The 26088-nt window shown below is 39.8% G+C and overlaps 2 protein-coding genes across 4 annotated transcripts in view; one reads left to right on the top strand and one right to left on the bottom strand.

Annotated features, from left to right (window-relative positions):
* Nucleotides 1-479: 479 nt before the first annotated feature.
* Nucleotides 480-13065, bottom strand: LOC124110959 (ELKS/Rab6-interacting/CAST family member 1-like). Of its 3 annotated transcripts, none has more exons than XM_046470467.2 (12): nt 12953-13065; nt 12526-12654; nt 9339-9450; nt 8920-9021; nt 6986-7064; nt 6293-6407; nt 5812-5996; nt 5420-5575; nt 4254-4415; nt 3025-3183; nt 2001-2168; nt 480-790 (listed from the first exon to the last, which is right to left on the bottom strand). In XM_046470467.2, exons 1-12 carry the CDS (start codon nt 13017-13019, stop codon nt 569-571), a joined length of 1656 nt encoding a protein of 551 aa, XP_046326423.1. In that variant the 5' UTR covers nt 13020-13065; the 3' UTR covers nt 480-568. The 3 variants fall into 3 exon arrangements, with proteins under 3 accessions (XP_046326423.1, XP_046326424.1, XP_046326425.1); XM_046470468.2 differs by having other exon boundaries at nt 12526-12606; nt 12953-13062; XM_046470469.2 differs by lacking the exon at nt 12526-12654 and having other exon boundaries at nt 12953-13062.
* A 2235-nt stretch (nt 13066-15300) lies between these two features.
* LOC124110958 (vacuolar protein sorting-associated protein 11 homolog) overlaps nt 15301-26088 on the top strand; it is a 32162-nt gene continuing 21374 nt past the window's right edge. The window contains exons 1-11 of the mRNA XM_046470466.2: nt 15301-15344; nt 15705-15779; nt 17125-17298; nt 17616-17666; nt 18673-18738; nt 19579-19676; nt 21241-21382; nt 22255-22344; nt 23305-23441; nt 24277-24418; nt 25598-25677. Coding sequence (XP_046326422.1) covers nt 15330-15344; nt 15705-15779; nt 17125-17298; nt 17616-17666; nt 18673-18738; nt 19579-19676; nt 21241-21382; nt 22255-22344; nt 23305-23441; nt 24277-24418; nt 25598-25677 — 1070 coding nt within the window. The 5' untranslated portion in view covers nt 15301-15329. The remainder of the gene's footprint in view (nt 15345-15704; nt 15780-17124; nt 17299-17615; nt 17667-18672; nt 18739-19578; nt 19677-21240; nt 21383-22254; nt 22345-23304; nt 23442-24276; nt 24419-25597; nt 25678-26088) is intronic.

The raw sequence follows: 26088 nt of genomic DNA, 5'->3' as shown, positions 1-26088 counted from the left end.
AAGGATAAGTGTTAAATTAGTGGTACCGGTATATGATATATTCTATGGCACTGGGAAAGGCTACTTACAAGAGTAAAAATTCAAATTGAAAGTCATCAATAGCAGTTGATATACTTTTTGAATTACGAAATGAAATGCTCTATTTTTTACAATTTGACATTCAGTCTAGAACTTTGGCTAGAATATATTGGCAATTTATTGACTTTAAGTATGTCCTAACAGAACTAGTCTTCAGGGCATTAGGACTTACTGAACAGATTAACATACCAGCGGATATCCTTAAGTCGCCTTAACAATGACAGTTGACCATATACACATAACAAGAAATCCACAATAATTAGATCATACACTCAAGAAGGCATATGAACATGATCCAGAAATACTTGCCAATCAACAAATGTATGTTCACTTTATAGAAAAATATCCTATTTCATTCCTTCATTCATAAATAAAAATAATGCCTCATTTATACTGTCAAGATGCATAACATTGCGAAAACTCTTCATACAGACTATACTTTAATAGATGGCAGAGTAATATTGTGCTCTGTGTCGATGTGTGCTGAGCTTCAGTATCGGAGTATCTTGGTACTGGAGTGAGGGGTGACGGACTGTGCCGCCATGGAGTGAGACAGTGTTCGCATACTCTCGGCTAGCCGCCCAAACTCCTCCCACTTCTGACTCTGTACAGTATGCTCGAGGTCATTCTCGTTTTCAAACTCGTTGAGACGCGCTTCCACTGATACGAGTTCGTGCTGCAGCTGCAACACCTCCCGGTCCTTCGTCTCCAGCTGTAACAGATGGTGGGAGGTAAATGAGTGAATACTGCTTAAGCCATAGTATCATTACAGCTATATCATAGCTGCCTGTTAACATGGCAAATAATCCTACCCGAAACCAGTGGTTGATAACATGAGAAACAATCCATGCTGTCTGGGTGCAATGATATACAATCAGCCAGGTCACACATTGTAACCTCATTTTAACCACCTTACAATTTCAAGTACTTAGTTCCGAGGATCTGCCATCGCTACAGGAACGACTTGATGTTGATTATCTCCCTTGCCCTGAAGACAGGTCATGACTGCCCATCTGTCCACACAATCAGCAAAATCAAAGAGCCTTATGACCCGACCTCCATTTCAGTTTCCTCTTACAACAAGCACAAGGTACTGGGGACCACTTTTGTCCTGGAATCCCTATTAGTCCCCAGTGATTCCCTTTGTTGTTACATGCTTTGTTTGTTTGTTGTTTAGCGCCTCACTCAGCAATATTCCAGCTATATGACTGCTTGTTATAAGCCTGCCTGATCTCAGTGAGAGAGGTGTAGACATAGACCCAATTGGGGTGCTGAACCATCACCATTTTAACCAGTGGGGATTTTGGGTGAGAATTGGCTCCAATCTGCCTATGCTTGTAAGAGAGAACTAAATGAATTGTGGGGCTAGCCTTGGTGACTTGATTGCAGTTTACTGTGTGGATCGATGCTCATGATGTCAATCACTTGATTATTTACCACCGCTCTATAGCTGGAATATTTCTTAGTGCAGCATTAATCGAAAAGGAAATGAAATATCACATCCACATAATAGCATAATGATAACGAAAGACAGTGGTGACAGAAATGGAGTGTAGTCCAATCCCAAAACATTCTATAATACTATCAGCTCAATAAATCATGGTTAGAATAGGTCTTAAGCAACCCATGCTTGCCGTAAAAGGCGACTATGCTTGTCGTAAGAGGCGACTAATGGGATCTGGGGGTCAGGCTCGCTGACTTGGTTGATGCATGTCATCAATCCCAATTTCGTGGATCGATGCTCATGATATTAATCACTGGAATGTCTGGCCCAGACTCGATTATTTACAGACCGCCATCATATAGCTGGAATATTGCTGAGTGCGGCGTTAAACAACAAACAAACAAAAAGCAATAAATCATGGCCCTCTCTGTTTGCATGATTGCCTGCAGGTAGGATCTTGTGTCAACTACAGCATTACCTTGGTCTGAAGGTCCGCCACATGGTCCACAAGGAGCAACTTGTCTCGTCTCAGCTGGGTGTTCTCTGCATCAGTAGCCACTTGCATGCCTTCCAGCTCTCCTACACGGCTGTGGACAGAGCTCAGCTGATGCTCGGTGCTGCTGTGTATTGTTTCTTTCTTTGTGAGCTGTTACAAAAGATCAGAAGCATATCAGAAATAATAACTTCACATCTGTAAAACAGCAGCACTTTTTCTTCGTTTAGAAAAAAGTCAAGAGGCCTACATACATTTTCCTGAAGTCATAACTGAAATCGGTCGTATAATCTCAAGAACACAATAAGGAACATGCTACATCGTCCATCAGGAGTTTCATTGTAGCATTTCATTTCATTAGCAATCTTAAAATGCAATCTTATAAGATTTGTTCGTCGTTTCATCCTGCACCAGATAAACCAGTGACTGACATCATGAGCATAGATCTACACAATTGGGATACAATGCCATGCAATCAACCAAGGCACCAAGGCCCACTTGCACAAAGCGACGACTATTGTAAGCCTATGTTAAAGTATGGGAGTCATTTCCAAGATTATGTATTGAATTTTGGTCCTTCCGCCTTAAGTATTTGGTCAGATCAGGCAGTCATTTTTTTTTACACCTTGATTCACAAATTTAGATGTTAACAAACAAATACAGACACAGAACACATACGTTCCTAACTTTTAGATACCATGGTGCTCAGAAACAATAGGGATTATAAAATTGCAATTATACAACAGAATATCACAGCTTTTATTACTTCCATTTGGAGCTGTCCATTTATTATCGTTTTCAAGAGAGAGATGTTATCATATACTGCTCTGAACATGCTGAATGCTTACTTCACTCACACCAAGAATTTAGAAGCCTTGGTGCTTATTGGCTGATCAGAAATTTCACCTGATGCAACCTCCTACGGACAATGGAGTGTTCAGTCAAATCTTCATGCAGGGAGATGCCGTATTGGAGTAAAATATTTTGATGAGATTGTACTATGTCTTACCTCTTCCAAGTAATGCTGACCCTTTTCAGACTCTCGTCGCAGTTGTTCCCGTAGCTGTTCAATTTCAAACTGTTGTTGTTTCTCCTTGTCGCGACTATTCACAAGTTCCGCAATATTCTCATGATGGCGTTGGTCATTGCTTTCCCTCAAGCCACGTTCCTACCACAGATAACATGGATACTCAACATCACCAGCATAACTCATCAAATAAACAACACATTATGGCTATTTATATGCTTATCCTGCATTACATGATGAACAATGTCTCACTAACAAAGTCCTAATGGGAAATGAATGACAATCTAACAGCTACTTTAGTAACTCTTTTGCCCAACATGACCTCTGTGACATCTGGTGTCGATGTCATTGTCTTCAAATACAATAGTGTGTGACCTGTAAACATCCAAGCACTTCTGTTCCCTACTGCAGCTCTGACAATAGTGTGTGACCTGTATACATCCAAGCACTTCTGTTCCCAACTGCAGCTCTGACAATAGTGTTTGACCTGTATACATCCAAGCACTTCTGTTCCCTACTGCAGCTCTGACAATAGTGTGTGACCTGTATACATCCAAGCACATGTACCCATGTCAGGAATCGAACCTGGGTCTTTGCCGTGAAGGGCGAACGCTTAAAGCACTAGGCTACCCGACTGCCTCTCACAGCATACTTGAGAACATAAGCACAGTTGACATGGTTGAAGAGGATGACAGCTTGTTACAAACTTCTGTCAAACTCCCAACCTATCTATCTTGCATTGCCCAGGGAAGTACTTCCATCTGTAGAATATTTAACATATTTAACATGGTAAATATGCTTTGATTTGCTTAAATTGGTTGGTTGGTTAGTTGGTTGGTTTGTTGTTTAACGCCACACTCAGCAATATTCCAGCTATATGACGGCGGTCTATAAATAATCGAGTCAGGACCAGACAATCCAGTGATTAATATCATGAGCATCAATCCACGCAATTGGGATTGATGACATGCATCAACCAAGTCAGCGAGCCTGACCACCTGAACCCGTTAGTCGCCTTTTACGACAAACATAATCACCTTTTACGGCAAGCATGGGTTGCTGAAGACCTATTCTTCACTGGAATCTTCATGGGTCTGCTTAAAGTAATTGGAATAAGTAAAGAGAATCACAACATTGATTCCTGTTACATTATCATATATAATAACCATATGTTGAAGACAGTGTAATGAGACACCAGACAACAGTCTTACCCTTTCAATCTGTTTGTGTATCTCGGAGTTCTGCTGATTGAGCATGGCGTTCTCCTTCACCAGATGGGAGCTGTCCTCTGACACCTTATCTCTCAGGTAGCGATCTTTCTGTGCCGCCAGCTCTGTCTCCTTCAGCTTCTGTCTCAGGTAGCGGATCTCTTCCTGGAAGGATTAATTCTCTGCATGACTCCAAGAACATTCATGACATGCCATAATGATATGTCATAAGCACTGTGGTGCCACTAAAACCAGAAATGGGACAGATAAGTATGCCTTCCACCTTTCTGTTTGCGAGTCCTTGGGACTCTTGGTCATGCTTTTGGGGAATCCGAGACATGAAAATAGGTATCCCCTGTGTGATCACTGTACCAACATCAAACAAAACACCCAGTGTCCGTGAAGCCTTGTGATAACAAGTGATGGGATCACCTGGGTTTGAAACAAGACTTCGTGACTGAGTGACAAGATAATCATGGAGAGTTAAATGTACGTGCATGCATACTTGGGTACAATTACACAAGCACTCAGACAGGTACATATTTTTGCATTCCTTGGGAATTCTCATTTTTAATGTTAGATGCAATATTTTGTGTCTGTAAAAACCCTGTTTGTCACAAATACCCGTCCTGTGTAGGGACTGTGACCTACCCTGAGGTCCTGTGTGACCTTGTCCTGTATTGTGACCTACCCTGAGGTCCAGTGTGACCTAGTCCTGTATTGTGACCTACCCTGAGGTCCTGTGCGACCTAGTCCTGTATTGTGACCTACCCTGAGGTCCAGTGTGACCTTGTCCTGTATTGTGACCTACCCTGAGGTCCAGTGTGACCTCGTCCTGTATTGACCTACCCTGAGGTCCTGTGCGACCTAGTCCTGTATTGTGACCTACCCTGAGGTCCAGTGTGACCTAGTCCTGTATTGTGACCTACCCTGAGGTCCTGTGTGACCTTGTCCTTTATTGTGACCTACCCTGAGGTCCTGTGTGACCTTGTCTTGTATTGTGACCTACCCTGAGGTCCTGTGTGACCTAGTCCTGTATTGTGACCTACCCTGAGGTCCTGTGTGACCTAGTCCTGTATTGTGACCTACCCTGAGGTCCTGTGTGACCTTGTCCTGTATTGTGACCTACCCTGAGGTCCTGTGTGACCTTGTCCTGTATTGTGACCTACCCTGAGGTCCTGTGTGACCTTGTCCTGTATTGTGACTGTGCTGCTGTAGTACTTCTCTTCCAGCTCCCTGAGCTGTGTCTCTACCGTCAGCAGCTCAGATCTCTTCTCCTCCAGGTTGAGCTGTGTCAGCTTGTGCTGCTCTATTCGCTGATCCAGCTGCATTGGGGAGGACACATAGCCATCAGTACAGCACACGCTACAGACTACACTTCTGGTACAGCACTCACATGTAGGAAGGACACACTACACTTAGTAACAGCACACACAACAATAGTATAAAAGCAGAGGACTCACTACTGCTACAGCACTCACATGTGGGTGGGGAGAAGTAAAGTGGGGGGTGGTGGTGATGAAGAGTTTTGATTCCAGATGATATGTGCCCAATTACCAACCTGGCTCCTCAGAGTGGTGATCTGAAGCTCTGCATTCTTTATGGCAGAAGCACTTTTATCTATTTCCGACCTCGCCTCCAGAAGCTGTGTGTCCTTCCGAGACACCTCTCTCTGGCATCGATCCTTCTCCTTCTTGAAGGTGATAATCTCATCTGTCAGCAATCGCTTTTCTCGCTGCCATGTGTCTGAAAAGGAAGACGGACACACTTTGTCAACAAGATGCGATGAGTCGTTTTGAGAAGGTGTGAGGCCAAAGCCTCTGAAAGAGATGTCAGTAATAGTCAATGGTAAGTCAGTGATTATGTGGCCATACTGAAGGCTGAGTATGGACACCAGGTGTCAGTGACCACTAGGGAAGACCAGCTCTGTTTTATCATACACACAACACTGATTGATGCTCACACTATCTACCACTGGTTCAACCGGTCTAAGTTTGAGAGCATTTCATGTAAATCACTTGACCAAAAACTGAAGCATTTACCTCTATCAGCCATGTGTTGTTCTTCAAATTTCTCCCTCTCAGCATAAGCCATGGCCATCCCCGACTCTTTCTGCCTCATCTGCGAGTGCATACCATCCATGTCTGACTGCATTTGCTACAACACATACGATGAGCATTGGTAAAGTGACACAAGTGACAGGTGAAGGGGCTGAGCCAATTGAATGTGTTTGTCCAACATATCATATGAATGCATAGATGTAAAAACAAGAGGAAACAAAAAGCATATAAAATTCCCAGTCCAAGTTATACTTCACTGATCAAACCAATAATTGAGTCACTTGGGTGACTGGGATAGATTGTATTGGTATTCACAAGTTTTACTTAAATGATTTCAATTACTGGATATCAAATAATGATAAACTAAGATAAGAAGAACTTAACCAAGTCCCAACGATTTTATTCTAGATAAGCAGAGTCTACTTTCAGGAGTTGTCTGTATCTAAAATCATTCTAGAGTAAGATAAAAAAATCATGATAATATATCTAGACAGTGTCCCATTCACCATTCACAACATGGCTACTATTTTGTTCCGTCAGATTCTGCCTGTTGAAATGTTTTTAGTTTCATATGAAAATATTTTGGCAACTAATTTCAGACAACTGTCTCCTGGACAACTTATTGAGCATCTAACTTCAGTGAAATAGGGGAGCATCACAATATTGAAAACATACCCTCAGTTTGGTGAGCATTTGTTCAGCTTCAGCAGTCATTTTAGGATGCATGTCTGTTGCCTTCTTCGCCTGGTTTCTTGTACTCAGGAGTCAAGGAAAATGCACTGAACATCATCATCTCATCAACACTTCATGGTACCTATACACTACATTCCTCCATCACCCATGACTGCACATGACAGTCTTGCTGTGTAGTCTCTATATTCAACCAACGAATCAAGCCACTTGTTGTATGAACATGATAAAGTATCTACGATCTTAAACCTTTTTCGTCTTGAAGAGATCCAACAGGACCAGTAAATTTTTCTATGTCCTGGTCCTTTGGACCACTGACAAATTTTGGTCAGTACAAAAACCTGTGAAGTATTGAAGATGATCACACTTGTATATAAAATGTAAGTGCTAAAAACACCTCTCAGTTGCCCGTTATCATGTTAAAGAGTAAATTACCTGCCACATCCTAGCATGATCAGTAAAGTGCAAGCACAGTATGAATGGCCATGGCTTAATAATGACAATAAGCAACAGGAATACTTGCTGACAACTGACGGACAGGTCTTCAGTCACGCATTCTATGATTCATGTCTGTGTTGTCAGGGGCTCTGTGTCCATATTCAATCATACAAGCCTTCCCAAATATACAAAGACATTCAGTTCTTTCGCTGTTAACTAATTTAATTCAAGATCAAACTTGCATTTGTTCAAGCTTCAATTATCCAGAGTATCATACCTCCATTCTATTATGATACATACCCTGGATCCATTTGCCTCTATGGCTTGTTTTGATTCTGGTTCGAATGACACGAAGCTAAAATTAGAACTAGCATCCAGAAGAAGCATTTTCTTTGGAAGTTGATTTCAAGCTCTTGAGTAAGAAGAATCTATTAGTGACAGAGATGGAGCTAGTGGTGTCACTTCCAAAATGAAGCTATATATGATGGCTACAAGGTCCAGGGTATATCATAATAGAAAGGAGATAATGATACATTAGATAATCAAGGATGTGTTTCAAGAGTCTTCAAATTATCTTCTTTCAAATGATTTAATGTGGTGATACATTTCCTTTGCTTAAATTATCTGATCAATCTGATTAAAATCAGACCTCAGTTCTCGCTACCGCCAAACAAAGATCTGAGGACATCCCATTAGGTGAGTGAGTGAATATGGTTTTACGCCGCTTTTAGCAATATTCCAGCAATATCACGGCGGGGGACACCAGAAATGGGCTTCACACAACCCGGGTCTTCGGCGCGACAATATCCCATTAGGGATCACGTCAGAACGACCTTTCATCCGATCAATCGGAGCATCGCTTACCAGATTACGAAAGTGAGAGTCGGAATGTGATTTCTAACCATTCAACTCCGAACGATAGTTATGGGTTTAACGACTGAATCCATACAATCTAGACCATCTAATAGCCATTCCAGAATGTTCTTTTGTTCAGGTTTCAAATTTGTAATCGAGAATTTGTCAAAATATGTTTCAAAGCGTAGTCGCCACTTTGAAATTAGTGCCGTAAAGCACGAGAAAGCTGCCTTCTGATTGGTCATTCCATTGGTCGGTCAAAGTTTGTGCAAGGTCGGTCTGACACGACCCGTAACGGGATGTCCTCAGATCTTTGTTTAGCGGTAGCGTGAACTAAGATCTGATTTCAATGAGATTGAATATCTGATAGATTTATTAGAAAAAAAGCCATGGCAACCACATTGAAATTTGTATTGGAATAATTTGAGCAAACTTCAGCATGTGTGGGTCCTACATGCTAAGTTTTAGTCCTTGCAGGCCCAGTGGTTACAAAGGACAATTAGAAAACTGACTGTTGCATGATAGGCCATGTTACACAGGTCAGTTAGTCTTCCACCATCTCCATGATTTAATATTGACATGTAAAATATTGTTAAAGATTCCAAATAAACAATTGTCAAGGATATAGATAGTTGGCCTCGAGTTCCAGGAAGTAGATCTGTTGCTGGAGATTCTTGATGTACTCAGCTTCAATACCAGTTAGGTTACTGTGGCTCTTGTCCATCTTTCTGCAAAGCACAAATATTCTGCTGCTACAATGGAGTCATCCTCTATATCTCCAGGGCTCTGGCTATTATCAATGTTTTCTTATTTCAGATAGACAACCAACTTAAACATTGGATCCATACTGCTTCAGTCAAAATCGTATCTAACACCAAGGAGTTCACGTTTAATTTTGTAAAATGGTGATAAACATACTGTGTCTTCAATGTAGAGCTGTGTTCGGTTCCAAATTCAATTTAGCAGGGTAAAATCTACAGCTAACCTATCTCTACCTTGAAAACACAGTGTGTTGATTTCACAATTGAACACTTAAGAAACAAACCCAGAAAAGCCTGCTGCCAAGTTCCCTGTGCTCTTCCGAAGAGAGTTGTTCACAGAACTGTCTCTCTTGAGCATGCTGGATGCACGAGAGGGTACATCCGTTAAATAAGCACCTGAAACAACAGTATGTGCATTTTGACAATCATATACCATGTACACAGAACTAGTTCCATCAACATAACCAAACACATGGTAGGGTGGTTGAACTCTTCATTCAGTTTGTCATTTTCTTGGGAAGGAAATGATAAACTGAATCAAAAGTTCAACAAAGTTGGTAAGTACGGAATATTCAAAACTAAAATTGGTGAAATAGCAGCTTATCATGGCTTATTGAGTTTTTATATACCAGTAGATATCAATAGTTTTGAGAGTTGGCATCCTACAAAACATAATGCATCTTATGTCTGAAACGTGCCTTCCTAGAAATCTCTGGTTGCTATGGCTTGTATAGTCATATACAACTAGTCCACAGCTTAGTTATTTTTTTATAACATAATCAGATTTTTCAAAGAAAACAACTAGTTCTTCCAGATTTTTACTAGTCTTGGACTAACCAACTAGCGGTAGAATCTAACCCTAAATTTTAACTTTGTATTTTGACATTATTTACCACAATGATGTTGAGTGTTTGTACATTTGTCAACATATTAAATAATTTTTCTTCTGGAAATGTTCTGTATTCTTTCATGTTTAAGTTACCATAGCGACATGCATGACATGTGGAAACAAAATAAATGTGTAAGAAATGATCATAAACATGATAAACATGTTAAAGTATATACATGTTTATACTATATACTATAATATATGCACTAGCAGACATACCCATAGCTAATGTGTACAGGCATAGATGATAGGATAATGATGATGAATGTATATACACATGATACAGATACAGTTACTGTTTCATTGAATTCAACTCTCTGATACTCATACATAAGCATGTTAAACATGATAAGGCGCCTACCCCTAAAGGATATGTTTCTCATTATTTCTGGTTCCAGCCTGTGTCATTTCAGTGTTGGTGAATCAGAAAATCAGACCAGAAACATAAAACGTCTTTAGGGGGCCTAACAGTGGTTAAAGAAGAAACAAATGATTGAAATATTGGACATATTATACAATAATTATCATGTGACATGAACTACACTACTGACACATGAAAAAAAAGGAAGAAAACTTGGCCTCAGGGAGACATGGTGGAAAAATTCTACATTTTCTCGCAAGAACACAAGTTGTACATGAGTGAAACAACATTAGACATTTCCATGTTACCAATCTTGTGAGCACTGCGGGGAAAAATATGAAAAGCATTGTTAACATGGTTAGTGAAATGGTTAGTTTTAGAACTCTGTTTGAAAGTCACCCTAAGCTGAATGACAACATCAAGAACACAGACCAATATCGGAATAGTGACTGTTTGATTTAATGCCAGCACTATTGCAATTATATCACCACAAACCAAGAAATGCAATCGAGCGGCTCCAGTATTCAAACCCATGATCATAGATTTCTGGCCCGCCTAAGAGATGGAACCCTGCACAGTGAATTGTGCCTCCTTAGATGACTGGACCACCCATGCCTCCTTTATCTTGCAGTGAATTGAGTTATTCTGGGTTATATTTCAAAGTGAGCAGATACCATAGCCGTAATGCTGCAGCCTTCAAAGAAAAGGTCATCAGCAACTTATGTTGGTTTTAAGGAGTGACATAATGGATCTGATGCTAAGGGTCAGTGACTTGGTTGATTGTGTGTCATCATTCCCTGACAATGTGGATTATTGCTCATAATATCAATCACTGGATTGCCGGGTCCAAATTTGATTATTTACAGACTGTCGTCATAAAGCTGGAATACTGGTATGTACAAACAATTGAAGGATCTGCATTGGGCTAAACTGTCAATAGCATGACAGTTGACTACTAGTATCTTGGTGATGTTCCAGCTTAAACGGGTTATAGCGAAAACGGCACCGATTGGCAAAAACGGCACCTCGACTTAAGCGAAAACGGCTACTATTGCCTGGCGAAAACGGCACCTTATTTTTTTTTTTACCTTGGTCAAATAAGTGCTATTAAACTTATATGGTAACTTTCAAACACCAATAATTGTGAGATGCTAAAACAAGTTTACATTAGAAATTAGCCTCTACTCCAACTATAATCCAACTTAGCTTATACGCAACACAACTTATTGTGAAAATGTGACATGCTTTGAAGAAAAATAATAGAAATTAAACTCACGTCGTCTCTTACAAACACAAATAATTGTGAAATTGTGAAATAAAACAAGTAAGAAATTAGACCCCTACTCCAATTTACTCGCCGACTGATTGAGGGGCGCAGTTAACTTAATGTGAAAACACTATACGCTTTGAAGTTTTAAGTACCTTTACTCAATTTAAACTGAAACTGTATTTAAGAGGCCTAACATGGTGCTGTCAGATCACAATTATTCACAATGGCATTTTGATGTGGTGCATGAATGTCAGAAAACAACAACATGCTGTGATAACTGTAACCATGTAAATAAACCATGTATATATTACTACAAAAATTGTTCTTATCCTCATTAAAAATAGAGGTGCCGTTTTCGCCTGACACATAGTAGCCGTTTTCGCCAAATGCGGTGCCGTTTCCGCCAGAGAAATCGGTGCCGTTTTGCTGGGGTGCCGTTTTAGCCTGCACCCGCTTAAACCATACAAATGTATGCAGTGCCATATTTCTGCTAAGTTGGAGCTTCATCATGTTCATTCTCATATTTTTCAACTACCAAAGCCTCTGTGTATTGCTATATCCTGTCAAATAGATGTGCATTGTTTGTCTTATGTTATCATTATCATGGCAAGAACTGGGAAATTGAAGTATACTATTACAAAATTGAGCATGTTAAGATATTTCATGTTACTGTCACACAGTCATATTGACAGTGCTTTAGGAGACCATGATGTTTAACATGCTTGAATTGATAGGAGTATGTTTGAGTGAAACAGTTGGGCTTGTGCACATGAAGTAAAAGTGCTACTAAAAGAAGTCTACAGCTATTTACCATTTAGCCTTGGGCCAGTTTTAGCAACCAGAACATGGTGAACTTGACAACAGCAGAAAATGTTAACTACAGTGATGACTATTGTCCAGACATATCTGTGAACTACAGCTTGTATATGCTACTAAAGAAAGGAAACATACCTTTTGACTCAGTATTTGAAAGTCTTGAAGGAGATGGACTCCTTGATCTAAGTTTCCGGCTCCAATCATAAACAGCAGGACCTTGAGATCCAAGAGGTTGAGATATTCTCGACATGTTTATGCTAGACCCTATAGATGTTGACAAAATGACGGTAAAGTGTGAATAAGAAGTTGGTAAAGATGTTAGAACATAGGCACCAGAATATATCTCCTGACGTCAGCAAGTGAAAAAGAACCAATCGGTTTAGAAACTGTCTGATTCCAAGTTTATCCGGTTGAGAAAAGCACCTGTCAAAGCTCCAGTCTCGACACGGGCTTGTTCACAATCAAAGGTCTTTATGAATGAGATGAAATGTTCTGGTATGCAGAAATGAACAATGCATGCTCCACGAAAATTCATATATCAACTGTTTATGATGCTACAAACCTCCCAAAGATCTCACGGATGACCGTAATCCGGCCTGTTTTCCAAATGTTGACGAAGTTCGAGACATCTTATCAACAGGAAGCAAGTTGAAACGCGGCGCTCGTTGACCGGCAACGGCACGTAATACTTTCCATACAACTAACCTTTGTTAACGGGCTTCTGCTGGAGGCATTTGAAATGTCGTATAAAACACTATGTATATTTGTATACTTCATTCGCTCGAAGATAAATATCGATTGGGCTAGTAGAAAACTCTAAGAAAATAAATCAAATCAAGGATGAAACTGCAAATTAAAGTCCGAATGAAAAAAATTTGTGATATTAATGGTAACTTTTAAATGTGCAATATCAGAATGCGCCATAAGTTTGTTTGTAAAGTCAGTGACTATTTTGGTGGTAGAGTGAGGTTGGATGGTTGGACGGCTAGATGGTAGGGTGTGGTTGGATGGTAGTTTGCAGTAGGATGATAGGGTGGTGTTGGGTGGCTGGGATATTTGTCAGAGACAGACCTGTCTTTCCGTCACAGCTTCAAGACAAACATGTTTTCCCAACACATCTCTTCAGCACATCCAGCGCGCCTAGGGGACATTGGTTTTTTTTGGTAAAAACTTAGGCAAAAATGTGTTCCTAGTATATTCTGAAACAAATTAATGTTTGTAATTACATCAGTCTCTCTTCACGGATTTACATATATCTGACACCGACTCACTGAATTTGAAAGAGGTATACCACAACCACGGAAACACCATCGGTGATGGTACACGACATCTGCACCCCATCACTCTGGCGTTGAGCCTTCCAGGAATAAACTGTTACAAACATCATGATGATGTACTGTTACGGTTGATAATGAAGAAGAGTACAGTAAGAAAGCCACTGCATTTCATGTTGCTGGGGGCACCCTTAGCAACGTCTCTCACCTCGTTGTTAATTATAGCTATTTTTATAACACGCGGTATCTGTTGTGGACACTCCATGCTGTTTTAACCAAGATAGTGAAATTCCGAAAAATGTGTCCTGTTTTCACTATTCTCGATCAGCCTCGAAATGCCAATCAGTTGGAATATTTTAAAAAGCGGCGTAAAACCCTAGCGAGTCGCTCACTCACAGGATGGCGATCGATGGTGTGAAGGTCATTCTTGGATGCCCAAATCACGCTGACACACCGTAATATATAGGTGTGCGTGTTGTGTGTGTGTGTGCGTGCGTGCGTGCTCGCGTGCGTGCGTGCGTGCGTGCGTGTGTTAAATGAATAGTTTTGAAATAGAGATAGGCCCAAAATGATTAGTTTGTTGGCAGTGGTGAGATTGTTTGATGGAACTCAGAAAATAAATAGTTCGTCGTATGTAGCTAGGGACAAAATAGATTGTTCTAAAAAGAATTCCCACCCCTATACAAATGAAATGGATTACCCCTAAGTGAAACAATGTTCAAAGCGACATTAAACCAAACAACCCGTTCACCCTAGATATCGCGAGGAAAAGCAACGCTTTCAACCGCAATTGATGTATTTGTCTTAAACGTGTTTCAATACAAAATAGAGAGGTGGGCTCAGGAATAATAATGTTATATGTTTAAGTTGCATCGGCTACAAGCCTACCACCCATTAAACAGGGTCTGAACCTATTTATGTTGAAAACCTTTGACTCCTAGCTTGTACGTGACACGTGTTATATAATCTTCTGAGTAAATAGAACCCCAAGAGTCAGAGTCAATTTCAATATGGGTACCATCGATATCAAACTTACAGCTTTTTTTTATTCCTTTGTTTCTAGGAGTTCTTCAAACATCTTTATTAATAAAAAACAGAGTTCCATAGAAGAGGTCGAACATGTTTTATTGCAACATCGTCTACAACGCAGGACGTTGGATTCCGGGCATAATGTCTTGAATAGACCTGACACAACTTATAACTATAACAACTCACGTACAGTTTTAGATTCATTGACAATTTTTTTCCTGAGGTCTGATAAAGCTTTGGAAAATACAAATATATCTTCAATATTGATGCCCTGAATTAACTGGAGACCATCTGAGATCAAGTACACCATAAAATAAAATAGCCGTTCCCGAACGGGCGGTATGGCATAATTATTATATTATATGGCCCCAATTGCAGAACGTATAAATATCAGTTGTAATGAGAGTAGTCGCGGTGAAAATAGTTTAATATTTTGAGGAAACGTATTTGTTTTCGAATAAAGTGATATTATTAGCTTGTTAGCTAGAAGAGGCGAATCAAAATATAAGTGTATGATTCTTATAACAATTCTCCTGATAAGAAACCATGGGTGTACATATTTAGAAATAATTAGGTTTCGTTTCGCGATTGGCTGTAGATAGCTCCACTTATACTTAGAAGGTGAAGGTCGTCAACATGGCCTTTCTGCAGGTAGGCGTTTTCGATAATTGTATTATATCGACACAACCAAAGCAACATTAAATATATGATCAGCATTACGTACTGCTATTGACTCCTCATAGCCTGGTGTGTTGGTGTTTTGCCCGCCATTGTGTCCACAGCTGATAATGAGCAGATGATATTCGCAAGATCGAATCGGGAAATGCGAATGAACGATTTATTCTTTTTCACTTGACCATATGACCATGATCACCATGTTGACAGCTGAGTCCAAAACCACTGCAGTTGCATCACAGATCGATTGACGTACAAGCAGTATGGGGTCAGTTCGAAAGATAGAAAATCTTGAATATTTGTGACTGAGTAATAAATATCGTTTAATGTTTGCAGTGGAGAAGATTCAACTTCTTTGAGAAGGAAACGGTCAAAGACCCAGAAACAGACCAATATTTTGATCAGCTCAAGGTAATTTTTGCACTGATTTTCACGTTTACAAGTTAAATGTCTGTACTGGATTCAACATCTTTTATTTATAACCTTCAGTTCAGGTGTTTTGTCATATAAGGATGTTGGACAACATATATACTCGGACCCCATGGTACCGCGGCATTCATCGTATCGCGGCATTTGTGTTTTCCGGTAGTTCACGCGGGACACGCCTCTTAGCAGCTGTCTATTAATGCAAATCAGTAACCAGGAAGTGCTCACTTCGTAAACAATTTCAATTTCCTCGGAATGTTCCGTCTGCTGTAAGTAAGGAGTTATTAATGCGTTGATACATATTTCCCCCATCTATCAACGACCAACCCGCAGTTCCCCAAGTAAACTTTCTCTAACGACCTGAACTAGATCATCTGCATATTCATGGCGACTAATAAGGTAACGGAAGTTCACACATTTTTTCCCGCTCTGTGCCCAGAATCTATTGGGAGATCATAAGGGCAATAATGCCAAACTTAGAAATACGTTCTTCGCTAGAAGCCAAAAGATAAATACATACTTTGGGCATACTAGGAGTGTTTTTTATATATTTATTGTTAACGTTTAACATTTTTCCATTATGTGACAAATTATTGTCATCCAATTTGTTTTTATAACCAACCTTAGAATATCATTTCTGATATTTTGTTGTTGATTTTTAAAATATTTTTCTCTTACTTTTCTGTAAATATGCATTGAATACCTATTACATATAACACATTTAGAGTTTTACTTGTGCTGTCTTTGCACTTGTCTGGACAAATCACTGATATCTGGCATGATCATACTAAGTGGTTGGTAGAATTATGTCCTCTTTTTGTCCAATTCGGACCTCCATACACAACTCTTCTCTGTACCGCGATACGATGGAGTTCTCTCCCTTGTCAAACTGAGCGCGAGGCCCAGCTTTTACTTGGAGCTACTAATGTAAATAATGAACTTTCATCAGTAAGATATGCATTGTTAGATCCAATAAATGACATCTGATATAGAGAACGAGAATAATCATAAAGGTTAGTCAGTGCATTTTGTTCCATTCAGCGTACATGACAAGTACTGCGATACCCCGATCTCCCTCTGCAGGTTCTATGTGTTATGTTAAAGAGTTGGTTCAAAACAAAAATACTCCTATCAACATTGTAGAGAACTAAACGTATCAGGTTAGGATGACATAAAAAACCAACCTCTTATTTTAGCAATTACTTCTGGTCCAACTTGTCTTTTGAGCTAGTGCTACCTTCTATTCCTATTACATATATGATGCATATAAACATGATTAAAGTGAATAATATGTATGTGTAAAATGAGTATTATCTTGTACAAATTACAGGACAAGAATGTATCTGTCTGTGCCAGTGGCAGAGGGCAGCTTATTGCTGGCGACTTTGATGGCAACATCTATCTCATCAACAGACAGCTACAAATGTCATCTTTCAAGGGTTATGAAATTAGAGTTAGCCATCTTCATCAGATGAAACAACACAATATCTTGGTGTCGATAGGGGTAAGTTCATTACATGAAATATTGAATGATTTTCTTTAACCATCACCCTTTTAGAAGAGCACAAAACATAGTGCTCAAGACTGTTGTTGATCAATATATTTTCTTGTTTTATGTGAAACGGGGGACAGCATATCCGAACATATTTAGAAACAAATAAACGTTAATCTTGTTTTTTTCATAGTAGTGTTAACATTTTTATTTCAACATGTTCAACCAGGACAGCTTCTATTGAATCCTGCTTCGTGGTATTGCAATGTATTGACATATGTCAATATATTCCTCCTTCTGTTCAATGAGCATATGACTCTACCTTACAGGAAGATGAACAAGGGGTTAATCCACTGATAAAAGTATGGAACTTGGAGAAGGTAAGATTTGAACATGTTACTTGAGGATTATGCCCCAATATATCCGATACTTCTGACTTATATAAGTCATCATCATGTAAACGTTCTTTGTCGAAAAGGTGGCACGGCTGGCCCAGTCATCATAAGTCCTACAATTTGCAGTGCAGAGTTGCATCACTTAGTTGTCCCAGAATCTGATGGATTCCCTGGTTCCTCGTGATTATGATTCATGGTTTGTCAGCACCATGTCTCTGATGGTGGATTTAACTAAAGTGGTAAACATCCACATATCAACAAGTTTGTTTGTTTGTCATTTAAAATCACACCCAGCAATATCCCAGCTGTATGAAGGCAACCTGAGAATAATAAAATCTGGTCCCAACAAAGTAGAAATAATTTATGGATAACAACTTCTTTATTTACTGTAAAGGGGAGGTTTCGGTATAGATCCTTATACCATTGTCAGACACCAACAACGGTATAAGGATCTTAACTGAAACGTTGCCCTTACAGTAACTAATGAAGCTGTTATCCATAAATTATCTCTTCTTTGTCATCCGTCAATTTCTTTGTAGTACCTATCAAACAATTGGTAAGGACAGATTGATCATGTTGATATGAGCAATTTTCCACACAATCTGGGATGTCTACAACCTGGAAAGGCTGCATCCACCCACATTAACATACCATGATATGACTAAAATACTCTTTAACATGTAAAGGGGTGTTATACCCAACTCACTCACTCTTCAGTGAACATGGTGAAAAAGGTAAAAAAATCAATTATGTAGTGATATTCAAAATGTTTGTCTTGGACAGATATAATTTTATGGACTATATTGTCATTCTTTGTAAGACCTTTTCCCATTTAATTAGATTTGAAAATGACTATCAGGTGTCCTTTGTGTAAAATTAACAAAGCTAAAAATGTTGAAAAAGACAAAATCAGAGCTGGCATCATGTACAAATTGAAGTATTTTGCATTTTCAAAGAATCTCTAAAGCCTTCAGAAATCTATGTTTCTCAGATGGAGAGGGGAAGTCCTATATGTACGAGGATATCAAGGGCGATACCAGGGAACAAACCAACACCGGTGAGTGTTTGACATTGATAAAATACTGCCAATGCTTGAAGTTTCCACATCTGTTGAGAGTTGTCTACCTTAGCTGACGGTCGATTCAAATACATGAGATTACACATAATACTCAATCTCATTAAAATAAGATCTTTGTTCTCGCTATCGCTAAACAAAGATCTGAGGACATCCCATAAAGCGTCACGTAGGAACAACCTTTCATCCAACCAATCAGAGCGTCGCTTACCAGATCATGACAATGACAGTCGGAATGTGTTTTCTAATCATGCAACCACGAAATATTTAACACGGGGTATTCCGAACGACAGTTACGGGTTTTATGATTACATCCATACAATCTAGGCCATCTATAAGCCATTCTAGAGTGTTCTTCTTATCAGTTTTAATTTTTTTAATCGAGAATACATCAAAATAGGTTTCGAAGCGTAGTCGCCAGTTTGAAACTAGTGTCGTAAAGCTCGAGAAAACTGCCTTCTGATTGGCTTATGTCAATTTCTTGTCAGTCGTTTCATTGGTCGGCCAAAACTCGCGAAAGGTCGTTCTGACGTAATGGGATGTCCTCAGATCTTTGTTTAGCAAAAACTAAGATCTGATTTTAATGAGATTGCGCGATACTGATCCTCTTGTTTTTCATCAAAGTGTTAAACATCTAAGTCCATTTGTGACATTAGTTTTCATCCAATATTTCTATTTGTTGTACATATTGCAATTTAACAGTGTCATTTGTTGGCAAACTGACTGTAGTTATTTTTAGCTCGCCTGAACTGAATGTTAGTCCCTCGTCTTTGAATGTTTACGTTTTTTACATCTCTGAGACCTGTTATTCAATTTTGTCAGGTGACTTGCGTGAGTGTGCACGAGAATCTCAACTACATGGCAGTGGGGTTTGAGAATGGAGTTGTCGTGGTGTACAAGGGAGATGTCACTCGGGACAGGTACAGAACGCTTGTTCATTTGTTGCCTTAGGGGTCATTTGTATGTTACTATTTCTATACAAAAATACCTATTCACATGAACAGTAGGGCTGTTACGATTCACTAGCATATTCAGTGAATCGAAATGTATCCATTCATGAATTGAATTCGTTATTCGTGGCCGCTAGAATCGAATATTTATGAATATGCAATCATGTGCATTCACATACCTGGTACCTAAAAATATCCATAAGAACATATTATATACATAGATTTCTTCAAAGATAACACTCGTATAATATTTAATTTGACAGTATTGTGGTCACTGGCCATTGTTGCATTTGAGCAGATACTAGTACCTGGATAAGTGCAGTATATCAATGTATAATATATCAATAGTTAACAAACCATGTCAAATATTTTTTGTTATCGTTTCACTGAATATAACAAATAATACATCAGCTGCTGACTTGTTATTGTATTTGTGAATTAATATTCGTATTCGTTACCCTATATTCATGATATGAATCATATTCGCCTCATAGTGTATTCATTGCAACCCTAATGAACAGTCAATAATGTTGATGTGAAGTACTCCTTAGCTTCTTCGATGGGATTTGTTACAGCTTTCTTTACATTGTGTTTGACTACAGTGTGGGAAATTCTTCAGAGAAGTCATTTTCATAAGATATCAGTCTCAGACTAGCATGCTTAGTGGCATAGGTGTAAATTCAATGTGGTCACAACACACTTCAAAGAAGTGGTTTAATGCACATAACTAGATTTAAAGGTTATGGCACATAACTAGATTTAAAGGAACTAATCTAATGATATATCCTTGGCTGGTGCCTGCTTTTTGAAGTGTGAACATTACAAACTGTTGATGTGATATATACTATAAGCAAGTATATCATGCTGTCTGTGCCCAACACCTTTCAGTCTACTTGCCTGAACATGGTTCTTAGCAACATTTTCAGTAGAATTCAGTATAATTAGGCTAAAAAAAAAAATAGTCTTTGGTCTCAGGCACTCCAGCATCATCATAAAGTCTGCCGCACATTTCGTTTTTATTTCCTTTTAAAAAAAATCCTAATACTTAAAGACAATGCAATCCAACATAGCACACAGTTACTTTCTCTTACATGCGAACCTTTTTGGTCATGGCGTCAATAGCAGTTTGTATGGTTGTTTATGTAGGGCGGCCCTTTCCCAAAGTATACAATTGTTTTTTGGTTACATACTAGTTTGAACAAGAAATAAAACAAAAAACACACCGCCTGCCCACACTATATTTTCAAAACTTATTGCCTGAGAACCAATTCTTTCTTATATGGACTATTATTAGCTGAGCTTACCAGATTGAGCAGAATTTTACAAGGCTCAGGCTTCGGACTAGTGGCCAAAGTCGCAGAGTGTTCATGTCAAGTTGTTCCTGTGATTAGTCTTTATGTTTTCAATGTGCTAATCCGGCTCATGTTTATGTGAAACTCTGACTTGATATATTTCCCCTTTACATGCTTTAGCTATTGCTGTTCAGATAGTAATCACTTTTGATGGCAAGAATAATACATCCTGTCATTTTCAGGCACAGTAAGTCTCGAACAGTTTTTGAGAACCCGCGACCAATCACTGGGCTATCATTCAAGACATCTGGCAGAGACGTCATCTTGTTTGTTGTGACTGAAATAGCTGTCAACGCCTTCAACCTCACAGCTAAGGATCAAAGGGTAAGTGTAACAAGAGTACATTATTAGTGAACATGATGAGAGCATTCGTGATGAAGATGATGGACGATATGTTTATAAAAAGTCTTGACTTGAAAGGGGGCATGGGTGGCCCAGTCGTCTAAGGCGCCGCGATTCACTGTGCAGAGTTGCGTCCTTTGGGCACGCCAGAAACCTATGATTGTGGGTTCGATTCCCGGTTCGCCCCAATTATGTTTCAAGGTTTGTCAGCACCATACCCATGCTCGTGGGTTTCACCGAAGTGGTAAATGTCTAAGACCTGCATCACTTCTAGCTTTCCTCCCACATTAAGCTGACACGCCGTGATATAACTGGAATACTGTTAAAAGTGGCGTTAAACCCAACTCACTCACTCACTTGACTTGAAAATGGCGGGAATTCTTCCCTCAGATCTTGACAGATTGACAAACCTTCCTGATTTTGCTAGTAAGACTAACAGTAGTTACATGAATTATTAGTTACAAGAAGATGAATGCTTAACAATTAGAGATTGTTTGTTTTGGTGTTGGACTTGGAGACCAGGTGCGGTTGTACAAAGTGATCTTAGCACTAAGGTGATCGTAACTCCCATACGCTGATATAGACTTACGACAGTTGTAGCTCTAAGGTTGTTTGGTACAACAGCATCCTGCTGTGCAGGTTTGTTGTCAGAAACATTGTCTGCTCCTGATGCAGGGGTACTTTACAACTGACTGTATATTTTTATGGACTTTATAGTAGTAAGGATATTTCTGACTTAATTATTATCTGTGTAGTACATACATTTTTATATCGATACTCAATGACATTAGCATATATGATTAGTTGAAAAAAGTAGTTGTGTTTTTTTAAGATTTTGCTTTCATTTCCCCAAGGAAACTCTGGAGTCATTTGGCACGAAACTCCGCTGTACCGTTACAAGTGATGCCAGCCATGACAACCAGCTGGTCATTGGCAGACAGGACGTAAGTAGCAGAGACCACTTCTCCACTACCAACAGTACCTTCAAGATCTGCTGGTTGTGTGTCCAGGAACATCTGCATACCGTGGTGGTCATGATGCCGTGTTACCTGAGGGAACATGTTGGTGTCCCACATCACCTCGGGCTTCCTCCTACATTAGGAAGCAACTGTTGAAAGCAGCATCACCATTGTCTTTATTACCTTTCTCCATGTGTGACGTCAGCACTGGTTTGTTTACCATGTTTACAGTAGCAGTGTTGGTGATGACATATGGTGATGACAAGTGTATGATGATGATGATGATGATGATGATGATGATGATGATGATGATAGGTCTTTTATTAGTGCCACTGATAGGCCTTTTGTTCATGTCAACAAGGGGCATGTTCAATGCGTGTGACGTTATTTCCATGGACATTTTTAATTGATCTGTGCACAGATTGTTTTTCTACTGGTATAATGCAAGTTACATCTCAAGGTTTCTTATGGGGCTGTGGGGTAGCCAGCCTAGTGATTAAAGCGTTTGCTTGTCACGCTGAAGGCCTGGGTTTTGATTCCCCACATGGATACAATGTGTGAAGCCCATTCTGGTGTCCGCCGCCATGATATTGCTGGAATATTGCTAAAAACGGCGTAAGACCATACCCATTCACTCTCTCAAGGTGTCTTTTAGGAGAGTAGTTCCTTGAGATTTCTCTTTAGCTCGAGTGGTTTATTTACCATGTTGATGGTTGTCTTTGATGGTTGTACAATCATGGTTGTCTTCTTATGGCTGTACAATCATGGTTGTCTTTGATGGCTGTACAATCATGGTTGTCTTTGATGGCTGTACAATCATGGTTGTCTTTGATGGCTGTACAATCATGGTTGTCTTTGATGGCTGTACAATCATGGTTGTCTTTGATGGCTGTACAATCATGGTTGTCTTCTAATGGCTGTACAATCATGGTTGTCTTGTTCCAGGCTGTGTACTTCTACCAGCCAGATGGGCGTGGTCCGTGTCTGGCGTTCGAGGGGGAGAAGCTTCAGCTGCACTGGTTCCGGGGCTACCTGGTTGTAGTGGGGAAGGACAACAAGAACATGCCCCGTGCCCCAGTCTTGTGAGTCTAGCTGTAGAGTTAAACATCTATGATTTGTTTGTTTGCTTATTGTTTAATGCCACACTCTGCAATATTCCAGCTATATGATGGCGATCTGTAAATAATCGAACCAGACAATCCAGTGATTGAGATCATGAGTATCGATCCACGCAATTGGAACAGGATGACATGGATGACATGGATTAACCAAGTCAGCAAGCCTGACCACCTGATCCCATTAGTCACCTGTTACGACAAGCATAGTTGCCTTTTACGGCAAGAATGGGTTGCTGAAGACCTGTTCTACCCCGGATCTTCATGGGTCTAAACATCTATGAAGATTCATGAGATGCAGTTATTCCAGAATTCTATCTGTCATCATGCTCTTGATTTCATATCCCCATAGGGATTCTGGGTCCCCTGCAACCCATGCTTGACAGATTATGTTTAATGGAGTGGGTGGTACGATTTGGTGAATTGCTTGATTTCGTCTCATTGTAACCCATTGATGCATGTGCTCATAATATCAATCACTAGTTTGTCTGGTCCTGACTTGAGTATCTACAGGCCACCATTATATAGCTGGAATATTGCTGAGTGTGGTTGTAAGCAATATACAAACAAACTTGATTCCATTGACCACCGACCGCCGTCATATACCCGGTAGCTAGAATATTGCTGAGTGCGGCGTAAAACAACAAACCAACCAACCAACCATTGACCACCAACAAGAAACTACATGAAAGAACATAACTTCTGTTGAAGACTAAATGTTTACATGCTTGGCTAGCCATTTTTGACCACAGGGGTATTCTGGCTGAGACCCTACTGACTGACAGTTTGCATTGTGTTGCAGAGGCACCCAGGGTCTGGAGATGAACACTGTGACAGTGTACGACATCCAGAACAAGTTCATCGCCTACTCCGCACCCTACCCTGATGTCATCGATGTCATGTGTGAGTGGGGGTCTCTCTACGTGTTGGCCGGGGATAGGAAGGTATTCTGATCTTGTGTTGTTTCTTCCCCTTTGTATCACAGGTAACCATGGTGATAGGGGTTATTGCTTGATTTTAACAAGTTCAATAGACTCCAGGTTGCACGTCATTGAACATATTGAAATACAAATCCCAAATTATATTTTTTATTTCCTCTTTGTAATAGTTATCAGGTATTAGACAAAATAATTATACCGAGTGGGTTGTCGGCTAAAACTAAAATAGATCAGGAGAATGTTTGATTTGTATGCGTCACAAAACTGATGCTGTTCAAAAACAGTCAGGAACCAGTCTGTGTGAGAAGGTTTTCAGTACAGCACATGACACATTCCTGGTCGTCTTCCCAAGGCAAGGGAGTTAACTGACTGTAAAAGTCCAGTTCCCGCCCTTGCCGAACTAGGCCAGAATTTCTAGGTTCGATCGTAGCGCCACCAGTGTGTTTTATGAGTCGTGTCCCTCCTATGTCCCTCCTATCGACCAATAAGATTCCACCACTCATATCACTAGCATTTGCTTCAAACAAAATGGTGGTGCCAAGTCAAGATAATCGGATCGATAGTCAAGATCTAGTTTGTAATAAAACGGGTCTTACTTCCCGAGGGCCATTAAATGACTTGAGCTCCTAGATTAAAAACAAGAAAAGATTTGGAAAATATCTGTTGACATTAAGTTGACGGTACACATGGTTTGCAAATCCTGCAATCAACTGAAATTTGCACGGCGGTTTACGAACCGGATGTTGATTTCATTACGTGATTTTGATTGGACTATGCATAGACTCTTTACTCCAGCCAAAGAATAACTCCCTAATGCCAGCCTTGTTCGGCAAGGGTGGAAACTGGACTTTTATAGTCAGTTGACTCCTTTGCCTTGGGAAGATGATTCCTGGCAGGGGACAATATACTGCAATGCAAACTTAGCAGAGCTTCCTGAAGTTTATTTGTCAGGAAAAATGGTTTTAGGAGGGGTTTAGATTTCATATTATTGTTGTGCTCACTATTCTCATCAACACACTCAAAAAACTAATACATGTATGACCTAGAAATGTATTTGCTGGATATGTTTTTTCAATTCTTTCATGGGGTAAACATGTTTGTTTTGAAAATGAAGATTCTGCTTTGCGTCTTCTATGATTATTGTGATTATGTGTCGGCCCTGAAGCTGTATTATCATGTCTTCAGCTGTACCAGCTTCAGGAGAAGGACACACAGACGAAGCTAGAGATGCTCTTCAAGAAAAATAACTACACACTGGCCATCAGGTGAGTAGTACAGTCCCTGCTGTAAGTACAGGCCTTGTGTGTTAGCCTTAATCTCCTGCTCACTCCGTGTTACACAGGCAAACTTAGTACAGGCCATGTGTGTCAGCCTTAGCCTCCTGCTCACTCCGTATTTCACAGGCAAACTAATTCCAGATCTTGTGTGTTAGCTTGTCATACATGTTATACATGTCATACACAACTGCTGGATTAATACAATCTTGAAAGGAACACTGTTATGCCATGCATGCTTGGATGGCAGGTTTAACAAGCTTCATTTGACAGCCCACATGTTGGGACACTTACTGCTGCACACTTTCTCTTTGTTATACCTCGATTAAAAATCTTGTAATTTCATTGGTTAATCCATATCACATGGCAAACTAATACATTTCAAGGTAGACACCCAATTAT

The sequence above is a fragment of the Haliotis rufescens genome, unplaced genomic scaffold (assembly GCF_023055435.1).
Source record: "Haliotis rufescens isolate VD_foot unplaced genomic scaffold, xgHalRufe1.0.p SCAF_1, whole genome shotgun sequence".
Taxonomy (NCBI): Eukaryota; Metazoa; Mollusca; class Gastropoda; order Lepetellida; family Haliotidae; genus Haliotis; species Haliotis rufescens.
The sequence above is the reverse complement of the archived record's forward strand: the minus strand, read 5'-3'. Positions and strand labels throughout refer to the sequence as shown.

Excerpts from the sequence above, each read along its gene's own strand:
- LOC124110959 (XM_046470467.2), bottom strand. The coding sequence starts at position 13,019 with ATGTCTCGAACTTCGTCAACATTTGGAAAACAGGCCGGATTACGGTCA. Across the intron at positions 9,451-12,525 it reads TTCAAATACTGAGTCAAAAG|GTGCTTATTTAACGGATGTA; the intron begins GTATGTTTCCTT and ends CTGTTGTTTCAG. Across the intron at positions 6,408-6,985 it reads AAATGCTCACCAAACTGAGG|CAAATGCAGTCAGACATGGA; the intron begins GTATGTTTTCAA and ends TATGTGTTGTAG.